A 19,878-nucleotide genomic window follows, 5' to 3' on the forward strand; every position below is an offset into this window, starting at 1 on the left:
CAACCACTAATATTATTGTGATTTAACAGAGCAAAAAACATTTCCACATCATCTCCCCCGGATTGATTGCAAGGCCTAAAAGGCACTTAGCTCAACCACAATTACTGTTGGTGGTCATGTGATTTGGTGGTAAATATTAGATCCATTTTCCCTTGACTATGTGGTCAGCTCATCTGTAACTTTCCCAGACGTTATCTATGCCTTGCTTAAGACACAATTTACTTTTAACTGTGGTAACTGGATGTAAATTAATATTATTTTACTTTAAAGTGAGGTCAAAAGTTATATATCTTCAAGGTTTTTTCTTTCTGATCTGCAACCATAAGCAATGTAACTCATTTGTATGAAATACACATTTGTTGCCACATTCTTTGGGGACGAATTCATTTAAAGCTTTACGCCCCTTATGTGGCAGTAAAAAGTCGCAGATTTTGTGACTTTAGTAAGATTTTCAGACTATTTGCCCTTTTATGCTGCTTTTGACACTTTTTAAAAAGTTGGGGGCAGCAGAAAGGGTAGGACCTCATAGCTCATAGCTATCGTAGATGTCACTTTGTGCCGCACGGACAGCCCAAGATGCAACAAGTTTATTAATAGGCGTTCACCGCTTTATAAATTTGTTGCTTCATACTCCAGCGGGCTTCCATCTTGGGCCTAGTTCACAATTAGTTTTTTGGGCGCTGATTTTTATGCGGAATCAGCGCCAAAAAATGGCTAAAATCACCTCCCGTTATTTTCAATGGGAAGCAGAGGTGTTTTTCACGGACGGCTTTTAGCCGATCACGGGGAAAATAAAGCGGCATTTTCTTTTATGCTGCGGTTCCCCTCTGACCTCCCATTGAAATGAATAAGAGGCAGATAAAGCGTTTTTCGAAAGTGCAGGCAGGTCAAAATCTTCAGGAATTTTGAGGGAGATTTTTTCTGCGTGAACTAGGCCTTAGACTGGTATATGAAATGCCGGTCTTAGTAATTCTGAGCCTTTTTTTTGTAGTTATAAAATATTGCCCATGCACATTGCATTCTGTGAGTTTGGTTGGTTCTTACAGTCTTGTTTAAGGTGTTTTCTTTACAAGGTTTTATGGTGTTTTATTGCCATCTTTTCAGACAATTTTTGATAAAAACACAGCGGCCAAATGATTGCTAGTAGTCAATAGGAGAGTTTGAAATTCTCCACACACAGTGGTGCTTTTTTCTTTGCGCCCTATTTGGCCCTGGTGACATTTTCTTTTAAGATGTGGCATCTTTTTAGAGTTTTTCCCCCTCACGATTTTAACAAAAACTGTGACTGCCTGCGTTACATGAGTTTCAGCTTTTGGAGCAGTTTATTTGGAAACGCACAAAAAAATTGAACATGTGCCTTACTAACTTACCTTCCAGAAATAGGTCTGTTTTCGTCTTTTTTATGCCATTAATATTGATAAATTCCCGCCACAGACCCCGGTGTAGGAAAAAATGGCATGATTTTAGCCAGTATTAAAGTTAATAGCACTGATGTGTGTTGGGGCAGATTTATCAAAGAGGGCAAATCAATCATAAATTTGTTGCAATGTCCATGAATAAAGTAATTGTTAACGTTGCCTAAAATGACTCCACTTTTGATAAATGTTGGCGTTTATTTTTAGGAATCCAAATACCAGTGTTCTTCGTAATATTGCTTTATCTAATCTATGGGAACGATAATGTCACAGTATTAGCTGTTCTCCATTGTGGTTGTAAACATGGATTGTAGTCATATTTTTATAACATGCATGAAATCCGTGTAACAGTTCCCATGGGTTCCTCTCTATATGTCTTTGTAATCATCATCCTAATGAATGCTGGAAGTAAAGATCAAGTCTGGACTGGGGCATTTGCTACTAAATGAAGAATCCACATGTGCAGAGCTCCCAGTAAAAGCCTTGAGAGCTCTTGGGAATAACATACTCTACAAGCTCTTCCTCAGTCATCACATTATTAGTTTGCTGAAGCTTTCTGTGCTGTAAAATATCAGAACACTGGAAGAAGAGAGGAGCAATAGCTCAGCCCCATCTATCAAGCATCTCATAAAATCCTGACGCAGTATTGGGAATAGCGCTTTGGTCCTAATAAAGACACGGACAGAAATAACTGTAAAGATCCAGTAAACATATGTTAAGGAAGCTGAGATAATATAGAGCGACTCCACAAGGTAACAATTTTATCTAGACTTTTTGCATTGTATGTGATTTATAACTTTTATGCTATCTTGGGTCTAGGAGGACAAAACACTTATGGAATAATGATTTTGTCAAAACATTAAATATTGTATTTAAACATTCATACATGTATATGTAGCAGAGCTGAGTTTGTCAGTACACTAGGGTTGGGATTGTCATTGTATATATTGGTGTAGTAGAGGTAAGTTAGTAACACACAATTCAATGTAATATCAATATATATATATATATATATATATATATATGTATATATATATATAGGTATATATATATATATATATATATATATATATATACATACATATATATATATATATATATATATATATATATATATATATATATAGATATAGATATATATATTTATTTATTTATTTTGTATTATTATTATTATTTTTCCTTTCATGTTTTCACTACATTTTGGATGTGTGGGCATGGGTTGGACTACCTAGACTTTCTTTTGAAAATTGTATTGTATTTGATACTTTGAACATGACAATATCCTATTCGGAACAATGGCTATATCCTATAGGATGTATTTGTTGCATACTCTATAACTATATCCTATTTGGAACTATTTTAGGGTTATATTAGTTTAGTGGGATATGAAGGTCATCAGCAGCAAGTGGATAAATCTCATAAGTACTCCTCCGAGTGTCTTATTTAAGGTTGGCTTAAAATACACATAGACAGGACTTCTCCCCAGATGTGTATTATCATAATGACTATAATTCTCCTCCTATAAGTGTTTCAGCCATTGAGCATCTTCCAGGAATCCATTAATGGCTCCAGAGTACTTTTCACAGACTGCATTAACGTACCTGGAATCAAACAAAATCTATGGTTGTCATCCAATTTCATGGATTTGGGAAATAACATTTTAGCTCTGTGAGGATGCAGCTGATTTTGGCCATAAGGGCCACAAGAATAAAATGACTTAAAAAAAAAAAAGCCCTTTTGTACATTTGTTTTTAAGTCCCTTTAACTTGAACATACACTTTATGGAGAAAAGTTTTGGGACACTTACATATTTACACCTACAGGAGATTTTATGACATCCCATTCTAAATCCATAGGCATTAATATGGAGTTGGTCCCACCTTTGCGGCTAAAATAGCTTCCACTCTTCTAGGAAGATTTTCTACAAGATTTTGGAGTTTGTCTGTGGGAATTTTTGCCCATTCAACCAGAAGAGCATTTGTGAGGTCAGACACTGATGTTGGACGAGAGGACTGGAACAGAAAAGTGCCTTCCACAAACTGTTCCTACAAAGTTGAAAGCATACAATTGTCCAAAATGTCTTGGTGTACTCTACAGAACACGTTTCCACTGCTCCAGAGTCCAGTGGCAGCGTTATTTATACTACTCCATCTGACACTTGGCATTGTGCTTGGTGATGTAAGGCTTGCATGCAGCTTCTCGGCCATGGAAACCCATGTCGTGAGGTCCCCGTGCACAGTTTTTGTGTGGATGTATATTACAGAGGAGGTTTGGAGCTCTGCAATTATTGGCGAATGTTATGCACTGTGCTCCTCAGAACTCGGCGACCCCGCTCTGTAACTTTACGTGGTCTGCAACTTTGTCGCCGAGTTGTTGTGGTTCCTAAATGATTTCACTTTGCAATAATACCACTTACAGTTGATCGTGGAATATCTAGGAGGGAAGAAATTTCATGAACTGACTGCAACGGTGGCATCCTATTACAGTACCACACTGGAATTCAGTGATCTCTTTAGAACGACCCATTCTTTTGCAAATGTTTGTAAAGGCCGACTGTTATATACAACATAAGAAAGAGAATTGGCTGAATGTAGATATGGTCCAAGCTAAGTTAAGTAAAACAAAAGTGAACAAGGCTCTGGGACCAGATGGGTTACACCCTAGAGTTCTTAAAGAACTTAGTTCAGTTATTTCTGTCCCCCGCTTCATAATATTTAGAGATTCTCTCGTGACTGGTATAGTGCCAAGGGACTGGCGCAGGACAAATGTGGTGCCTATTTTCAAAAAGGGCTCTAGGTCTTCCCCATTTAATTACAAACCACTAAGCTTAACATCCATCATGGGAAAAATGTTTGAGGGGCTTTTAAGGGACTATACACAGGATTATGTGACAAAAAATAGTATCATAAGTGACAGCCAGCACAGCTTTACTAAGGACAGAAGTTGCCAAACCAACCTGATTTGTTTTTATGAAGAGGTGAGTATAAACCTAGACAGAGGGGCCGCTGTGCATTTAGTGTTTTTGTTCTTTGCAAAGGTATTTGACACGGTCCCTCATAGACGCCTAATGGGTAAATTAAGGACTATAGATTTAGATTGGATTGAGAATTGGCTCAAGGACCGTATCCAGAGAGTTGTGGTCAATGATTCCTACTCTGAATGGTCCCCGGTTATAAGTGGTGATCCCCAGGGTTCAGTGCTGGGACCACTATTATTCAACTTATTTATTAATGATATAGAGGATGGGATTAATAGCACTATTTCTATTTTTGCAGAGGACACCAAGCTATGTAATATAGTTCAGTCTATGGAAGATGTTCAAAAATTACAATCTTTGGACATACTGAGTGTTTGGGCAACCACCTGGCAAATGAGGTTTGATGTGTATACAAATAAAGTTATGCATCTGGGTACCAACAATCTGCATGATTCATATGTCCTAGGGGGAGCTACACTGGGGGAGTCACTTGTTGAGAAAGATCTGCGTGTACTTGTAGATCATAAACTAAATAACAGCATGCAATGTCAATCAGCTGCTTCAAAGGCCAGCAAGATATTGTCGTGTATTAAAAGAGGCATGGACTCACGGGACAGGGATGTAATATTACCAATTACAAAGCATTAGTGAGGCCTCATCTAGAAAATGCAGTTCAGTTCTGGGCCCCAGTTCATAGAAAGGATGCCCTGGAGTTAGAAAAAGTACAAAGAAGAGCAATGAAGCTAATAAGGGGCATGGAGAATCTAAGTTATGAGGGAAGATTAAAATAATGAAACCTATTTAGCCTTGAAAAGAGACGACTAAGGGGGGACATGATTAACTTATATAAATATATATGAACGGCCCATACAAGAAATATAGTGAAAACCTGTTCCATGTAAAACCCCCTCAAAAGACAAGTGGGCCCTCACTCTGTCTGGAGAAAAAAAGGTTCAATCTGCAGAGGCGACAAGTCTTCTTTACTGTGAGAACTGTGAATCTGTAGAATAGCCTATCGCAGGAGCATTTGTTTACATTTTTTTTTATCCTTCCTCTGTATCAGTAGCGGAAAACAAAGTTCAATAATTTCTCGAATTTCTTCCCTTTCTCCGATACCTTGGTTAAACTTGATGGACATATTTATTTTTTCATTCGTATTATGTCATTACATAACATGCCTAGGTGCTTGTTTTGATATACCTGTGGCAATAGGACTAAATGAAACACCCAAATTCCACGATTAAGAGGTGTGTCCCAATACTGTTGACCATATGGTGTATCTCTAGATGCCTGTACATTATGCCGATACATAAAAATATGTATTGACATCTATTAGAGTGTGATCAAAATGTAACCTTCAACTTCAGACATTCTGTTTCTTGGCCCACAGTCCCTTTTGCTTTTGCAGATTCCAATGAGTGTTGGACTGTAGTTCCATGAAGGTAATGATTCTGAGGGCCCACCCTTTGTCTTTACAGAGTATGTGCATGTCCACTTTTAATTGCATCATAATCTTTTTGCTATTGTTATACACACAGGACATATCATTAATAAAGTGAAATATATTTAAAAAAAAGTTTCCAAAATTGATTTCTGTTAGAACTTTGAGGCCATGTTGTAATGGGAGACCATTATTGTATCAGAGCCTGGGCCCACCAAAGGATCCTCTGCTACTCTGGTGGGCCAGACTGACCCTGAATCCAAACACATTTTTGAAAAAATATGGTAATTCAGTCTTTTCATTTCCATTTGAAATTTGCGTCTGACTTTGTGAACCATGTAAATGTATGAAATATCCTGAGGATTATTGGTGTTCTTGAGCATCTCATTGTTCTTATGAAGAACCTTTATACTGGTTCAGAAACCGTAGTCATTCCAGAAATTTAGAATACAGACTTCAGACTGGGAAATAACTTAGGCAAAGCTGCATTTGATAATGGATGACTCAAGATTGTTAGAGGAAACATCAACAACCTTCAATATGCTGAGAATATACACTTATAGGGAAGACCTGAGGATTAAAAAAAAATCCTCAAATGTAATGATCAGTCTATAAAAATAAACACCAGGCCATAGTATCTTCTGTGGCTCTTTATTGATGTTGAAGGTGAAAATACCAGTCAACTGATGGAAAACCGAAAGAGGAAAAATCATGGTCAGAAATCATGAACATACCACTGAGAAGATTAAGTAACCTAAAAATAAGTTAAAGGGGTTTTACTACAAGTAACATTTATCAGCTATCCACAGGATAGATGCTAATTGTCTGATCACTGTGGTCCCCACTGATGAGACCATAACAGATCACTAGAACAGGGGTCTCAAGCCCCCTGTTCCTCCTCACTGCACGATAGCAGTAAGGAGGAGTTTGAATGAAGCCACGGGTAGTGCAGTACCGTTCCATACAAAGTCAATGGGACTGACGGAGACAGCCGAGTACAGCGCTTGGCTTTTTCCATCAGCCTTATAGACCGCCGCTCCATTCAAGCTCCTCCTCACTGCGGTTGTGCAGTGAGTAGATATGATAGGCTTGGGACCACCGTTCTAGTGGTCCCAGTGGTGGTTTTCCCTGCGATCAGACGTTTATTACCTATCTTGTGGATTGGGGATAAATATAAATTGTGGCAAAACCCCTTTAAGTCGTCCCGGAGAAGAACTATTCATACAGTTATTTATTTGTTATTACCAGTTGCTTATATAGCCATGACGTATTCCCTAGCGCTTTACAGAGATTGTCATCACTCACATTAATTCCTGTCCCCAATGGGGTTCACAATCAAATTTTTAGACACACACACACTAGGGCCCTTTCTCTATAGGAAGCCAGTTAATCTATCAGTATGTTTTTGGAGTGTGGAAAAAAAAACAGAGTACCCAGAAGAAATCCACACAAACACATTTAATACATACAAACTCCATCCAGATGTTGCCCTTGTTAAGGATCCAGAAACCCAGCGCTGCAAGACAATAGTTCTAACCACTGGGCCAACATGCGGCCCTTATCAGTCATTCAAGTGACTTGACAGCAATGAGTATTAGCAATAATAGTTATATGTGTGCATGTACGTGGCCTTCTATAATTGGGCCTTTTAGAAAACCGGAAAAGATATAAAGTTTTAAAAAAAATAGTTAAACGGGTTTTCCAGCCAATAAAAATTGATGGCCTATCCTGAGAATAGTCCATCAATTTTTATTGCCTGGAAAACCCCTTTAAAGTATATGGATAAAGTCTATGTCTGGATGAAGGCTTCTGCTGGCATATTATTTTCACTTCAGCTTCAGTAATAGTATATGCATGAGATTATCTGATGGCTCTATAGTTCACAGATATGTGTTTCAAAGTGTATTTGTTTTGTAAAATTAGTTTTACAGGAATCTGTACAATACAACATGGTACTTATTTTTCTACAGGTAAATGAAAATGAAAAAGATGGGAAGTTCATCAGATCTCGAAGAAACAGACCACACTGAGGACACAAACGCTTCTGCAGATGAATCCCACAGTGATGACAATAATCTACAGGTCCACGAAACTCACCAACACTTCAAATTAAAGCATACCAAGTATGCAATTTTTGGTTCACCTAAAACGAAAGGCCGCCGTTTTGGCAAAGGAGACACAGAGAGGGAAATGGCTCCTATGGACTCGGTGTATCAGGTAGAAAGCAAGGCAATGTCTCCGACTGTTAAGTTTCATGTACAGATCGAAAAAGGACACCCGTGTAACCAGCTGATAAGGTGTGTATGCTTTTTCTTTAACTTTTATTTTTTATAATGTTAGAAAATACCTTTGAGGACATTACGGTATGTATTAATTGTATTTTTTTAACTACAGTTTTTCCTAGTTACAAACTGCTTTCTCAGAGAGAATTAAAACCCAAAACATAAAATTGGTCATATACTGTAGTTGATATGGGTGTTTTTAGACTAAGCTACCTTGACACAATACCAATTTGATGTATACAGAATACAACAAATCCTTTATTGTATACAAAGTCCTAGGCTCTGTATATAATGCAATCTATGAGGTAGGAGCAGTAATAGGCACTTTTATCTTCTCTCTGTATAGTCTAGCTGTGACTTTATCTCTTACTGTTTCTGCAGAACCGACATGGGACAACCAAGATGATCATCAGAATCATCAGGATCTTTTTGTTCAAACATTGACTCACAATACATATTTTTGAAAACAAATTGACAGCTGAGCCATCATTTTGTTGTCCATGGTCCACTCCATGTCTGTTCTATAAGTAAAGGGGCAGCTAAAGCAGCTCCTGAGTATTAGTGCTCATCTTCAAGAGGACTCCAGATCTTGGCTTTAAGGAGCCTTGTGAACATGACCTCGGTTGTTTCAGGTTTGGCTGGAGTTGTCCTCTAAATAATGTTATCTAGAGCTGTATAACTTTACATCAGTGATCCCCAACCATTTGCTCGGGAGCCACATGTGGCTCGTAACCTCCAGTTATGTGGCTCGTGATAGAATCCCTGAGTTATGACCATATGCATTGGCTACAATAAGATTTCAAAATTGACTATATTGAAGACATATTCTAACCTCTGAACCATGGCAATTTGGATGGTAGCATACATATTTTCTTCTTTATTCCACTTAAAATATATAATACCACTTGTACCACCTTCTTCACTTCCGCCAAATGTTTCTCTATTTTTGGAATGTGGCTCGCGACCATCACTGCAAGTTTAATGTTAGGGACCTCATCTTTATATTTCTTTACTATGTCTAAGTGCAGATGGATGTGATAAGGTCTTCCCATATTTTCCTGATAATATAAAATGGACATGATAAACAGATATGTAAAAAAAATCATACAAACAAACCAATCTATAGTTTATAATCTTTTACTTATTTCTACGTCACAGACAGAGCTCATCTGTAGAGTCTACTAACAGCTGTAGGGACAGAACATTTAAGCTGTATGACCGGACCCGGATCTTTGATGCTGCAGCATATGGAGACTGTGATGAGCTGGATGATCTTCTGGTTTATTTATTACGGACTCAGAAGCGCCTTACTAATAAAGAATATAAAGGTATCCCCCGACAGTCTTCAATAGTCCTCATCTAAGATTAGAATTCTAACAAAACATTTTAGAAAAATAATCAATTATTGCCTACCTAGAAAACAATTATTTAAACTGAAAATTTTTGGGACCAAGGGGCCCTTAGGATGAATTTTTTTTAATGAACATTTTTAATTCTCCATGTAGATAATCAGTGTCTGCCCGCTGCTGATCTTGTGCTTTATTGAAATCATTTTGAATAGCCCAATAGCAATGGTGCAGTCAAGAATGTTGATGTTTTTGTCTTTAGCCATCTTTAAATAATTATAGAGAGTTTCAAGGTCTGGAATAAAAAAAAATTATGCCACAGTCTCCTGCTTTGAGAATGAGCCATTGTCTTAATATACTCAACATTGTCATCAGTATGATCATTTTTGGATTCCCATTATTCCCTCTCATTCAGGTCTAAAATTTCGTCCAGTATTTAAACTTTTTATAATATCATGATCTTGGTTAAAGCTTGCTTATTTACTGGTATATCCACCCTCTGACTAATTATAAATCATTGTAAATTACTCCTAGTTTGTGGCTCCAGTTTTAGAGCCATCTATAAGGACATTTTATGCATGGCAGCAAAAGGCCCAAGAGAAAACTTTGATTTTACTCTTATTGCAAGTCAAGTATATGGATTGTATTTGGGGGAAAGATGGTGTCATATATTTTAATGGAAATCTACCAGTTTTAGTCGTTATGTAACATACTATTGCATAATACTTCACCCATCAGCCACCGTACTGTCCTGAGCTCGGTTTTGTGTATTCAAAGTATCTGCTCCTTGGAATTCTTGTAGCTCAGTGAATCGGTTTATTGACAATTTGAGAATGGCAATCTTGTAAAAAAATTACTTTTCAACAAAAGATGTTGCTTTCTGTCCTTATTAATTTATGGTTAATCAATCAATCAATCAATCAATCATTTTTTCCTATCCCCCATAATTAATTTTTTGTGTCTTTTTGACACAAAATACCCTACTTTACATAGAAAATGTGCTTCTTATTTCACAGAACCTGAAACAGGAAAGACCTGCTTGCTAAAGGCAATGTTGAACTTAAGTTATGGCAAAAATAACACTATCCCCTTGTTGCTGGACATTGCACAGAAGACGGACAATCTGAAGGAGTTTGTTAATTCGGCATATACAGACACTTATTACCGAGGTACAGTCTACCTTATACAAAATATGTGTTATTCTGGGTTTATTTTCTGCTTTCTAGTAAAATGCATTACATTTTATGTGTACATTATAGGCGATGCAGATTATGCACAAAACACTCTGGCGAGGCATCAAATCTAACAACACAGGGAATAAGGGCTTATGAACTGTGTATGATTTACTGTGCGAAAATATATGCAAAGCTCTAAAATATATACTGTAGATAGAATTTATAGAATAATATTCATGCAGTTATTTTCGTTTTAGATTTACATATCCATTTCCTTGGGAACAATTTTCTGCTTCTCTAATTAAATGTTAAGCTTTAACTTAAGTGGTTTTTCAGGATATCACATCACTCTAAAATATCATTATGTCACGTCATTTCTAAGTTCTACTGTTTGTTTTTTTCCGGGACTAGAATGATTTTTAGATAACAGCTAGCCATAAGGACATAATACCTAACAATAAGATTTACATAAAAAAAATTCCCCGTGTCCCTGCTCGCAAGGCACAAGCCATAACCCCGTCAACCAATAGCACTAGAACAGATATGGTGGCCATGTAACATCACACTAAATGACACATCAGTTATTTATCTAGTAATATAGCTGTAGGTTTTTAGTTTTTTTAAGCGGGGGCCCTGGAAATGTTGAAGTCTAACCAGAGCAAAGAGCGGCTACAGAGAGCGTCTCTTGCTCTAGAGGACCCAGTGTGTTTGTGTATTACATGGATAGATCATTCATTTAAAAAAAAAGGGACATGTAATGCCTTATTTCCCCTGTGGTAGCACTGTAGATAATTTGAACACTTGCTTCCATGTTCCCCTACAGATCACAACTTGCTGGGGATCCAGCTGCAGGACAACATTGTATCAGTTTACGTTTAGGGGAACCTTTCTAACAAAAAGGGATTGCAAAAGGCAGTGATGTTGGATTTTCGATTGTTTGGCCAATAATTATTGTATGTGTATGGGCAACTTAGCACTTTGACTTGTGGATTTGGAGACTTCATGTTTCTTATCTGTATATATTGTTGTTTGTAAATATAGTTTGTTCATGTGTTTCCTCCAGGTCAGACTGCCCTGCATATTGCCATTGAAAGAAGAAACATGAATCTTGTAGAGCTTTTGGTACAACATGGAGCAGATGTTCATGCAAGAGCAGATGGTGAATTCTTCAGGAAAGCCAAAGGAAGAGCCGGCTTCTATTTTGGTAAGAAGATGGAGTTGATCATAGTAATACTGTAACGACCAGCAGGTTTGTGATCCCACTGGGCTACTCCGCCGGATTGCCGTAGGGCCACCCCTAAGGGCGTTGTCTAAGCAGGGATCTGGTCTTCACTGCGGGCAGACTGCCAGGTTACTACCTCTTGAGGTGGTCCCGGAGGAGTAGCTGCTGGCCAAACAGAAGCTAGGCAGAGACAGGCAGATGGTACCTTGGTCGTAGTAGACAGGAGCTGGATTACTGGAAGCAGCCTGGTGCCGGATTGCTGGAGGCACGCTGGTGCTGGATTGCTGGAAGCACGCTGGTGCCGGATTGCTGGAAGCCCGCTGGTGCCGGATTTGCTGGAAGCACGCTGGCACCGAATTGCTGGAAGCACCCAGATGGCATAGGATACCGACAGTTAACAGACTGGATACAGGATACCTATAGGTAACAGACTCGGGATACAGGATACCAATAGGTAACAGTCTCGGTATACAGGATACCAATAGATAACAGACCCGGGATACAGGGTACGGAACCTTCGCATCATATCACTAGGTTTGTCCAACTTTGCTCAGGCACTGGGGAAAGGGGCAGGGTCACTTATAAGGGCCAGGGTGTGCAAGTATAGGTTGGAGACATTTTTATTGGTGCACGTGCTGGCCCTAGCACCCTACGACACAGTCTGGGGGAGAAGGAGGCAGAGCGCAGAGTGCGCCAGTGTTCCTCGGAAGGGAGTCGCCGGCGTGAAAGCACATTCACGGTTGCAGGTAAGACGGGAATGCTGGCGGCCAGTGGCCAGTGGGCATAACAGTATCTCCCCTTATGCCCCCTCCTCTTAGGTCCAGGGCGTAGGAGGAACTTCTTGATGAGCGCTGGGGCATCAATATTCTCTTCAGGTTCCCAAGACCTCTCCTCAGGGCCTAAACCCTTCCAACCCTTCCCTCCTACTTTCTTGTAATCCAGAATCTCCTTGACCTCGAAGACATCTGGAGAACCGATGGGAGCAGTTACAGAGTTAGATGACTTTCTGTACCGGTTGTGAACTACTGGTTTCAGGAGAGGTACATGGAAGGAGTTGGGAAATTTTGATGATAGGCGGCAGACGTAGTTTGTAGGACACAGGATTGATCTGTCGTAGGACTTCAAAGGGACCGAGAAATCTAGGAGAAAATTTGTAGGAAGGAATCTTTAAGCGAATATTCTTAGATGACAACCAGACTTTAGCTCCGGGGGAGAAATAAGGAGGTGGCCTTCTCTTCTTGTCAGCATATTTCTTCTTCCACGCCACCGCCTGCAAGATCGCTGACTTGGTCTGTTGCCAGATCTGGAGAAAGCATCCGTAGGAAACATTGGCCACAGGAATGTTGGAGGTAGCAGGCACAGGGAGAGGCACACGAGAATGTTTCCTGTAAACTATGGAAAACCGAGAAGTAGCAGTTGATTCACTTGTATGATTATTATATGAGAATTTAGCCCACGGAAGGAGATGTACCCAGTTGCATGTTGAGCTGATATGAAATGGCAGAGATAGTTTTCGAGCACATGATTAATTAGTTTAACTTGGCCATTGTATTGTGGATGATACGCAGAAGAGAAGTCCAGTTTTACATCCAGAAGAAGCCTTGTGGCGGATTTCTGGAAGCATGCTTGTGCCGGATTGCTGGAAGCATGCTGGTGCCAGATTGCTGGAAACATGGTGGTGTCGGATTGCTAGAAGCACGCTGGTGCTGGATTTCTGGAGGCACCCAGAGGGCATGGGATACCGACAGTTAACAGATTCTGGATACAGGATACTAATAGGTAACAGGGTGTGCAAGGATAAGTTGGGGACCATTTTTACTGGTGTGCGCGCTGGCCCTTTCATAACTAGCACTAGCACACACACGCACCCTACGGGCAGAGTCTGGGGGAGAAGGAGGCAGAGAGCGCCGGCGTCCCTGGGAAGGGAGACGCTGGCGGGGATGCACAGAGCTGCGGTCGCGGCTGCCGGTAAAAGGGGGATGCCGGCGGTCAGCGGCCGTGGGCATAACAAATACATCACTTAAAAGCAGCAATCCTGTAAAGTATTGGAATTGTATGTGTGCCTTTAAGTATAGTCTCTACTGTCATCTAAGCTTGCATAATGCACTGCACTCTAATAACAAGAAACCAGAAGAAGTCGGAACTTAGCGTTATATTTATGTGATGGAAGATTAAATATCTGAATAAACTACAGGAGGTGGAATTGGAGTTTCCATTAAAACGTACACTGAAAATGTAAATGGGCAGAGAAGAATGTTGTTTTTTTCATGATCATTTTTTTTTCATGATAATAAGAATGGGGATCCACGGTGGCTTTAGGTAAAAATCATGTGTTACCACGATCGTTCCACCTCAATGTTTTCCTTTGAGGGGGGAAAATAACATTACAATATCAAAAATTCCTACCATGTGAACAGCAACTTTCTCCCTATGGGGAAACATTGAGGTCACGCAACGGTTGCAGTAAAATACGACAGCCTTAAAGTCATTTAACTGTATTTATACTGTGCTATGTTACAAATGTAGATTGCCCCAATGGATATTACAGAATATGAAAAGACAACATTTCTGAAAAGGCACCATTATATGTTAATTATCTGTCATTCATTTATAACAAATTTGGAATGCGTTAAAAAACAAAAAAATTACTTTCCAAAATTTCCCGCCACTCCCACATCGACGGCACCAGTCATCAGTAAGGTTGGAATATCATCGCTGCGGTGGTATGAATAAATAGTATCGGTAGAGAAAATCCACGGCACTCCCTATTCAGTTGAATTATTCATTTATTGTTGCGGCAAGACAAGTAAAAGCAGTGTGGATGTGGAGCTCAAGCCTACGGCCGTTTCGCGTGTGCCCACGATTATGCTGGACAATTGTATAAATAAATAGACTTGACAGGTTTTGTTATTTTAACACATATACGGTACAGCTTATTTCAAACATTTTCAAAAACCTTGAGAAATGTTTTATTATGGTTCATAAGACCAACTTTTTTATTTCCATTTCTTTAGAGTTGATCTAGATTAATTGCTAGTTGTTCCTCGTGCCAAAGTTTCCACCTGTCAGCATTACCTGCCCACAAGATGGCACATGATTGTTCATCCATACAGACCTAGATATTACCCGCTCTAGTTTCTATGACCTGCAATGTCTGTAAATTAACTTAGGTAAAACGAGATTTTATGATGCAGTTTAGTTTATCAGTTTTATTACTATTTATTATGCCCCAATAATAACAACCACCTTTGCCATTTCTTTTGTTGTTATTATTAGGGGAACTGCCCTTGTCCCTGGCAGCTTGCACCAATCAAATAGAAATTGTCCAGTATCTCCTGCAGAACCAGTACTCTACAGCCAATATTGCTGCCAGGGACTCTTTTGGAAACACAGTGCTTCATGCCTTGGTTGACATTGCGGACAATACAGTAGAAAATACAAAGTTTGTAACCAAAATGTATGGAGAAATTTTGGTGTTGGGTGCACAAATTAAACCATCCTTGAGACTAGAAGATATTACAAATAAGAAAGGTCTAACTCCCCTGACCTTGGCAGCCAAAACAGGGAAAATTGGGGTAAGTGACAAAAAAAAGGACAGGTAAGAACTGAGGGTTATGTGAAATAAAATAAAAATACTATAAGGGTAAATTCACACAAAGCGTTTTTAGGAAAAACACCAAGTTTTATTATAAATAATCTTGTTATTTTTTGCAGTATTTTTAGTGGCAAAAAAATCTGCAGATAGATATTAGCTTGAAGTCAATGAAGAAATATAAAACGCCCTACAAACATAGCGTTTTTATAGGAGGCATTATTTTAAATCGCAGTAAGCCTGGCTTTGGTGTTTTTTGCATCATGTAATGTCTTTTTTGTCTAATAGACCTCCATAGGTGTTTTTCCCTCTTTAAAAAAATGCAAGTGTCAATGTGTGTTAAGTTTTAATGGTGTTTTTAGTTGGATCTAAACCTAAATAATGCCCACAGAGTGTCATACTTTGCCCACACAAAACCTATGTGTGCCAACATAATACTACTGTATATTGTGCACACATAGGTAAACAGTGTCCACACAATTCTATCCTGTACTGAAATAGACTCCACATAGTGTCCAGAGTTTGCCATACTTTGCCCACACAGAGAAAAACAGTTTCCACATTGTGCATATCAGTGCCCAGAGCGGATCATACATTGCTCAGATAAATTGGGGATTATGGTGGCCATTTAGTACCTACAGCCCCACATTTCCCTCATCAGAGAGCAGACAACAGAGCCATAGTACATTATTTGTATTGAAACAGGCAAGAGTGATACCATGATCATTATTAGTGGCATATAACCACTAGACATTCATAGACCAGCAGATTGTGTGCCTTTGATTAGGTTGCAATGTTGGAAAATAGAATAGCCCGTACCCTTACCCTATTTTAAAAACCATTAAAGGAGTTTTCCCACAATTGAAATATATCCCCTATGCACAGGAAAGGTGATACATTTCTGATTGCTGAGGGGGCTCCAACACCGAGACCCCTACCGATTACTCCTGAGCGAGAAAGAGTTTGAATGGAGTGGTGGACAAGCTGCACTGTTTTCGTCAGTCCCATAGACAATGAATGGGGTAGCAGGGTGCGTAATTGACTTCTGCTTCATTCAAAATCCTCCTCACCGCACAACCACAGGGGCTTGGGACTGTGATAGTTGGTGGTCCCAGTGATGAGGCATTTAGGTAATAAATGTCAATTGTGGGAAAACCCCTTTTAATGCAAATATTATTATATATATTATATTTGTATTTTTTCAAAAAAATTGATTCAACAGTACATTTTATCCACACAATATTTTATGGCCATATAGTAACTAATATTTATGTGCTTTCAGGTTTTTGCTTATATTCTCAGGAGAGAAATAAAGAATCCAGAGTGTAGGCATCTTTCTAGAAAATTCACTGAATGGGCATATGGGCCTGTCCATTCTTCTCTTTATGATCTATCTGGTGTAGACACGACAGACAACAACTCAGTGCTAGAGATCATTGCTTACAGTAGTGAGACACCGGTGAGTAATTCTCCATTTTTGTGCAGAGTTAAGCAAACCCTAAATTTCAAAAGTCGAACAATCCAGAATTTAGCATGGATCATACATTGCTACTCCTGAAGTGTCCAGGAGCCTTGTAAAATAAGGGCCAGTTCACACAGAGTTTTTTTTACAAGTTTTTTGACGCGGAAACCGCGTCGGAAAACGCGCCAAAAAACTGCCAAAAATGCCTCCCAGTGATTTCAATGGGAGGCGGAGGCGTTTTTTTCCCGCGAGCGGAAAAAACGCCTTGTGGGAAAAAAAATAGACATGCCCTATCTTCGGGCGTTTACGCCTCTGACCTCCCTTTGACATCAATGGGAGGCAAAGAAAGTGTATTTCGCTGCGTTTTATGCCCGTGGTGCTCAATGGCCGTGGGCGACATACGCGGCGTGCAGGCAGAGGAAAATCTGCCTCAAAGTTCCAATCGGAATTTTGAGACAGATTTTCCTCCTGCAAAAAACTCTGTGTGAACTCACCCTAAGGGGAGAGCTTCCTGGCAGAGCCGACTTTCTGCAAAATTACTCATTCTATAAGCCACACTTGCCGGATAAATGGCCTCCTTGCCTGCGGAGGAAGTGGCATGTGAGCAGCTGCTCGGTCATTACACTTTGTCTTTCCTTATTGGGGAGCTGTGGTCGGCATTCTGGTAGAACAGTGGTTTTCACTGTTAGGGGGCCTTCAGGTAGCCCTTTGATTTAAATTCGAACTGTGTAATGCCTCATTTCCCCAGTGGTGGTGCTGCAAAGGGATTGCACAATTGCTACCAGGTTCCCCCACAGATTACCGCTGATCACTGGAGGTCTCATCTTATTATTCACACCAAAAAGGTATTGTTTAACCCCTTAATGACCAGGCCTGAAAAGGCCATAATGACCACCTTATTTTTTTTCTGATTTGCCTCTCTGCCTTTCAGCAGCCATAACATTTTTATTTTCTATGTGGTTTGGGGGTAAAAATAAATCACTGTGTAAGTTATATAATTACATTAAAAAAATAATGCATGAATATAGGAAAAAGCTAATTTCGGCACAAGCTGCTGTTAGGAAAACACATAGTGTGCAGACAAACTGAGTAGAGTAAGAGTTTGGCCCCATGTACACGACCGTATTTTTCATCCATAATTATAGACCGTAATTACGGAACCATTCATTTCTATGGGCTATGGACACCTTTCCATATTTTTACAGATGGGTATCCGTGCCGTAGAAATGACAGAACATGTCCTATTTTTGTCCGTAATTACGGCACGCACTCCCCATAGAAGCCTATAGGCGCTTCCGTAATTACAGACGGCTATGGATGTGCATCTGTAGCCATCCGTAATTACGGAAGCGTTGCTACGCGACGCCAGGAGATTAGACAAAAGTAGAAGATATGTGCAGCACTGCAGAACAAGACAAGCCGCCAGGGCCAAATGGGTGCCGACCTGCAGAGATCTGATCCCACAATAGCCAGACGAGTAGTTGAAAAGAGAGACAGCACTCTAAACAGATTGTATCAAAAAGATGGATTTATTCTCCCATAAGTGAAATAAACTGTGCATGTAATGACGGGGGTAGGGAAACGGACAAGTGAGCCCTAATCTACCCGCCACTCTGTCCCTGCCTACTTGCAACGACCCGCCCTAGGCGACGGGGTACAACTTGGCAGCGGTCCCTACGCTCAGTAAGTGCACGAGACAAACAGACAAGGGAACACAAAGCAAAGAGAAAGGGGCAGTTGTCCACGGCAACACCGTGAGCAACAAGAATGGTGAACGAGCCGAGTCAAAACCAGGAGTGCACGAGGTACCAAACGCAGAGCAGGAGAGTAGTCAGTAAGCCAGGGTCAGTATGGAGCAGGATCAAATAGTCAGAAGCTGTAGCTGGGCCAGGAAACCACACGAGAAGAATCACAAGCAAAGGAGGAACAGGAAAGGCAGGTATAAATAGACAGAGGGCGGGAGCTAGCTCCGTCTGGCCAGGCTGCTATAGGCTCTCCCACTCCTAAGCCTGCCATCCTGAGTGGTGGAAGATGGAGTCAGTCTCAGAGACACAGACTCAGGTGCAGACTGATTGCCTATGGGAGTATACACAGAAGTTGTGCCTGGCAGATCCTTTACAGTGCAACGTGCAGGCTGGACAAAGGCTGCATAGAGCAGCTGAAACGTTGCGCAGTTTATTGCACTTGTGGGAGAATAAATCCATCTTTTTGATACCATCTGTTTGGAGCGCTGCCTCTCTTTTCAACTACTCGTCGGGAGATTAGCCAAGATTCCTCGCTGTTTTTGTGTGGATCCCTAAATACGGATGCATTAAGGATGCACTACGGACCGTATTTACGGACACCGTTCCGTGTATGCGGATGATTTACGGATGACTATAAATAACTACGGATCCGTATTTATGGACAGTATTTACGGATGGATGAAAAATACGGTCGTGTGCATGCGGCCTTAGCTATATATGTGTACTTGTAGATAGAGTCGATAGCACAAAGTGTGGCCTCATGCACACGCCCGTGCCTGTAATCACTGCCCACGATTGCAGGCACAGCCGTCCGCCGACAGCAGCAGACTGCCACCTGCATTTTCGGCCCGTACTCCCACACAAAGTATGGGAGCACGGACCGTAAAAAGCAAAAGATAGGACATGTCCTATCTTTTGCGGAGGATTTCTATGGCCCGGACACCTTCAAGCAAAAATACGGGGTGTCCGCGGTGAATAAAAGTGAATTGGTCCGTAATTGCAGACCGCAATTACGGACAAATTCTATGGTTGTGTGCATGGGGCCTGAGTATTTGCAAAGTAAGGCCCCGTTCACATCTGCGTCGGAGGCTCCATTAAATCTGTCTGAGATTACCAGAGACAGAAGTGCAGCATGTGGCGCGATTGTCTCTGGTAAAACCACGGACACCTCGATGGAAAGCCGACGGAAACCATTAAAGTCAATAGGTTCCCTCCCTGCCG

At 40.3% G+C, this 19,878-nt stretch overlaps 1 protein-coding gene across 1 annotated transcript in view; it reads left to right on the plus strand.

Moving 5' to 3' along the window:
* The first annotated feature begins 7,807 nt into the window (after positions 1-7,807).
* Positions 7,808-19,878, plus strand: part of TRPV1 (transient receptor potential cation channel subfamily V member 1) — a 41,682-nt gene continuing 29,611 nt past the window's right edge. Inside the window, exons 1-6 of the mRNA XM_075850876.1 lie at positions 7,808-8,130; positions 9,274-9,443; positions 10,478-10,630; positions 11,700-11,840; positions 15,135-15,433; positions 16,733-16,909. Coding sequence (XP_075706991.1) covers positions 7,808-8,130; positions 9,274-9,443; positions 10,478-10,630; positions 11,700-11,840; positions 15,135-15,433; positions 16,733-16,909 — 1,263 coding nt within the window. The remainder of the gene's footprint in view (positions 8,131-9,273; positions 9,444-10,477; positions 10,631-11,699; positions 11,841-15,134; positions 15,434-16,732; positions 16,910-19,878) is intronic.

The sequence above is a fragment of the Rhinoderma darwinii genome, chromosome 2 (assembly GCF_050947455.1).
Source record: "Rhinoderma darwinii isolate aRhiDar2 chromosome 2, aRhiDar2.hap1, whole genome shotgun sequence".
NCBI classification, from domain to species: Eukaryota; Metazoa; Chordata; class Amphibia; order Anura; family Rhinodermatidae; genus Rhinoderma; species Rhinoderma darwinii.